Here is a 5,000-nt window from a genome sequence, read left to right as displayed (position 1 = left end):
GTGTTACTGTACACTATGTAGTAAAATATAACTGTATAATGTTTTTACTCAAATATAAAACAACACACAAATATACAGTAACAACAGTTCCAAAAGTGCTGTAGCCAATACATTACAGCAAACACAACTGAATGTGTAAATGATTTGCACAGAACAAACAATAGGATATAGGCCAGTACAGTCAACAAAAAAAGAAAAATATAAAATAAAAAAGGACAAAAAAACAAGGCTGCATCCGGTTCTAGCTCAAGAACTCTCTGAAACAAACATGACAATATTGTATCAGAAATAGACCTACACAGTGTTGTGAAACACTTGAAAATAACATTGGATTGGATTACAATACAGTACAGTAATGTGTCAATGCTGATAGGACGCAATCCGTTGTGGAAATGTATATGACTTGCACATAGTCATAGCATAATTGTTTGGCTCTGTCGGAGTTTCTGTCAAAAGGCACCCTGCTTCATTCTCAAGGTGTTCCGCCTTAGAACATGGTCCACTGTGGCTAGGCTCGCTGTATTGATGTTTAGGAATATGTCTTGGTCATCAATGGTTGCACTTTGTATGCACTTTTGTTGTACTATGCTCCTGGTAAGGCATTCAAACTAGTGTTTTTCTGCCATAGTAGTGTTTCTTACCTATTCTCTCTTCTGAATGTCCGGAGAATGGATGCAACTGAGAAGCGGCTTATGTTTGGTTGAACCCTCTGGCCAGCCTCCTGCATGGTCAAACCATGGTTGACCACAGGGTTGACCCCAGTGGCCCGAATCTCATCAGAGATAATGGCTCACCTTCTTGCTCTTCCTCTTCATCCTCTTCCTCCTTACCCTCGCCTCTCTGATCTCTTCTACCTTCCATTGTTCTCCAAACCAGGAGCTCACCTGTGGCCCTTATATTGCTAAAGCCTTGATTCCAAATTGCACATCAGCCTTGGAAATGGAAGTTTTGCCAATTGAATAGCAGTGTGTTCTGTCTGAACACAAGGAGGTTTTGGCATTGATGAAGTGTGCAAAGTAGAGAGGATGGTGTTTAGTGTTTTGAAGAAAGTGTGGTTAACAATTGAAATCTGTGTCTAAAGCAGATAATTGTGCTTATTGTTGAGCAGAATTGGTTTAGGGAGTTGGCACATGAGTTACAGGTTGTGGACATTGTGTCATAAGTTCCAGTTTTTGTGTGTAATCAATCGAGAAAAACTGTAAGCGGGATAATGCATAGTCTGGCGGCAATTTTCGTAAAATAAATCCCTTCAGGATGAGTCTTCTGCGCGTCGGGGTCCTGTTCGTCCCGTCGGGGTTTACTTTTCAATGATGACCGCCGGACTATCCATTATCCCTTACTTAGCACGTAGCACATCTGACTATCCATTATCCCTTACTTAGCATATAGCACATCTAACCCTCACTTGGTAAATGAAGACAGTCAACCTGTTCAGTGTCTGATTTTAATTATTTTATCCAATGATTTCACCAAAGATGCGTCTGCATAAATCATGATGGATCTGAAAGTCTATCTTTCCAATCTTACCCTCACACACACACAAACACACACACACACACACACACACACACACTCACACACACACACTCACACACACACACACACACACACACCATGTCTGGCCCTCTGTGGTCACCATGCTAATGTTATTTCTGTAGATATTCTGGTCTTGTGCTACGCTAAACATGTTCAATTTAGAACGTCTAATTGTTGAAGGGATTTGGACGGAGTTGGTTCTGAAGTTACTTTGTTGGAGAAAGTAAGATCAATAGAAAGGAGACATATTTATTAAATTATATTCATTCATTCTTCATTAATTTAATGTGGTTGCAAGTGTGACAGTTCTTGGACCAGACGGACATACAGACACGTACTAAAACACCTCCTGCTTTCCTCATAGAGGGTAGCAGTACGATAGTTATAGTACTTTCCTCATAGAGGATAGCAGTACGCTAGTTGTAGCAGTACGCTAGTTGTAAAAGTACGCTAGTTGTAGCAGTATGCTAGTTGTAGCAGTACGCTAGTTCTAGTTACATCACTGAGGGGAGTGGAGGCAAAGCTGAACACCAGAAAGACAGGAAAACAGTGACCTCATCAACACCAGACAGACAGACAGGAGAACAGTGACCTCATGAACACCAGACAGAAAGACAGGAGAACAGTGACCTCATCAACACCAGACAGACAGACAGGAGAACAGTGACCTCATCAACACCAGACAGACAGACAGGAGAACAGTGACCTCATCAACACCAGACAGACAGACAGGAGAACAGTGACCTCATCAACAAGACTCTTTATTGGTGCAGCATGAAGAATAACAGGACAGCATCATAGCTGAACATGAACACACTCATCACCCAACACATCAGGCAGACTGGAGGGATGGAGAGCAGACGAAGCCAGAGCGCCCTCTCCATCTCCACATGAGACACAGAGACTGTAGAGAGGAGAGAGAGTCCACTCCCATCCCACTGCTGTCTAGTCTGAGCACTGCTCTCTGCTCAGGATGCGTGTGACGCTCCTCTGGGAGCTGTGGCTGGCCTCACAGTGTGCTGAGCTGATCTGGGGCCAGCGGGAGGCGCTGAGAGTCAGGCTGCTGCTCCAGCTGTACAGGCCGTCCTCCCCCAGGAGCCCAGCGCTGGCCTCCCCGCCCCCCTCAACCCCCCCATCCAGCCTCCAGCTCAGCCTCCAGTCTGAGGGGTAGCCCCCCCTGGCCACACACACCAGCGTAGCACTGCGCCCCGCCGACACCTCCTCACGGGAGGGGGGCAACACCGTCAGCACGGGAGGGGTGGGCACTAGAGGAGAGAAGGGGGGGGGGGAGAGAGAGAGAGAGGGGGGGGGAGAGAGCGAGAGAGATGTAATTTGCATTTGACAGTAAAACAGGTGCAGCTTTGACATCAACAGTCGTTTCTTTTTTTCTTTTTTGACATGATAGATGACATTTACATTCACATTTAGTCATTTAGCAGACTCTTTTATCCAAAGCGACGTAGAAAGATTAAAGCATGATGAGTAACACTTGAGACATTTCTAAAGAATCAGTTTAACTGTGGACCAAAGTAACATAAAGATATAAATCAGCTACACTGTAGACAAGAGTAACGTAAAGATATGAATCAGTTTCACTGTTTACCAGAGTAACAAAAAGATATAAATCAGTTTCACTGTTTACCAGAGTAACATAAGATATAAATCAGTTTCACTGTTTACCAGAGTAACATAAAGATATAAATCAGTTTCACTGTTTACCAGAGTAACATAAGATATAAATCAGTTTCACTGTGTTCCAGAGTAACATAAAGATATAAAAGACACAAGTGATGACACACAGTATGACTATTGACTCCAACAATGCTTCTTCACAGAAGACAGAGCAGTCCAAGTCTTTACAATGTCTTGGTTAAACTACAATTAAATTAGATATCACTGCACTGTCCTTCTCTTCTACCAATACGGCAGGGATCATCTATAGCACTGAAGACAGTTTCTGAATCATCTAAGTTCATGAAATGTTAATCCAGAGAAGATCAACAGCAGGAACAAACACATTTTAAAGATCAACAGCAAGAACAAACACATTTTAAAGATCAACAGCAGGAGCAAACACATTTTAAAGATCAACAGCAGGAACAAACACATTTTAAAGATCTTAAGATCAGCTGCCATGGCTCTTGATGTCCCAAAATTGTCAAATATGTCATTATAATTAAAAACTATATATAAATGATTTAATTAAATCAACATAACTGTGCAGTGCATTATACTGCTGAAAGATATTCTACAACACACTCACCTCCAACATCAAGTTTAGAGCCAGTTCCAAATGTGTACCACAGTGATGCAAACTAGTCTGCCCCCCGTACAAAAACCTCCCCTCACACACAGACTAGTCTGCCCCCCGTACAAAAACCTCCCCTCACACACAGACTAGTCTGCCCCCCGTACAAAAACCTCCCCTCACACACAGACTAGTCTGCCCCCCGTACAAAAACCTCCTCTCACACACAGACTAGTCTGCCCCCGTACAAAAACCTCCCCTCACACACAGACTAGTCTGCCCCTCGTACAAAAACCTCTCCTCACACACACGCAGGAAGCTACTGTTCTCTAAACCCTTTGAATAGTTCTGGAAGGCATCAAACTAACCATATAAAATACTGTAACCCTTTATCATTTGATTTTATTCTCTATAGTAGAAATAATAGTCTGTTACTAGTATCATATAGGAGCTGTTCTTATACTAACATCTCTGTCTCATATAGGAGCTGTTCTTATACTAACATCTCTGTCTCATATAGGAGCTGTTCTTATACTAACATCTCTGTCTCATATAGGAGCTGTTCTTATACTAACATCTGTGTCTCATATAGGAGCTGTTCTTATACTAACATCTCTGTAGTTATACTAACATCTCTGTGTCATATAGGAGCTGTTCTTATACTAACATCTCTGTCTCATATAGGAGCTGTTCTTATACTAACATCTCTGTCTCATATAGGAGCTGTTCTTATACTAACATCTCTGTATCATATAGGAGCTGTTCTTATACTAACATCTCTGTAGTTATACTAACATCTCTGTGTCATATAGGAGCTGTTCTTATACTAACATCTCTGTCTCATATAGGAGCTGTTCTTATACTAACATCTGTGTCTCATATAGGAGCTGTTCTTATACTAACATCTCTGTAGTTATACTAACATCTCTGTGTCATATAGGAGCTGTTCTTATACTAACATCTCTGTCTCATATAGGAGCTGTTCTTATACTAACATCTCTGTCTCATATAGGAGCTGTTCTTATACTAACATCTCTGTTTCATATAGGAGCTGTTCTTATACTAACATCTCTGTCTCATATAGGAGCTGTTCTTATACTAACATCTCTGTCTTATATAGGAGCTGTTCTTATACTAACATCTCTGTCTCATATAGGAGCTGTGTTTATACTAACATCTCTGTCTCATTTCAGAGGTGAGATTATGGCAGACGCAT

General features: G+C 41.8%; 1 protein-coding gene across 1 annotated transcript in view; it reads right to left on the bottom strand.

Annotated features, from left to right (window-relative positions):
• Positions 1–2,279: 2,279 nt before the first annotated feature.
• Positions 2,280–5,000, bottom strand: part of LOC116223426 (immunoglobulin kappa light chain-like) — a 4,215-nt gene continuing 1,494 nt past the window's right edge. Inside the window, exons 4-5 of the mRNA XM_031579972.2 lie at positions 3,800–3,851; positions 2,280–2,801 (exon numbers count right to left, since the gene is read on the bottom strand). Of these exons, the coding sequence (XP_031435832.1) occupies positions 2,482–2,801; positions 3,800–3,851 (372 nt within the window). The 3' untranslated portion in view covers positions 2,280–2,481. The remainder of the gene's footprint in view (positions 2,802–3,799; positions 3,852–5,000) is intronic.

Source organism: Clupea harengus, chromosome 2 (assembly GCF_900700415.2).
Source record: "Clupea harengus chromosome 2, Ch_v2.0.2, whole genome shotgun sequence".
Lineage (NCBI taxonomy): Eukaryota > Metazoa > Chordata > Actinopteri > Clupeiformes > Clupeidae > Clupea > Clupea harengus.
The sequence above is the reverse complement of the archived record's forward strand: the minus strand, read 5'-3'. Positions and strand labels throughout refer to the sequence as shown.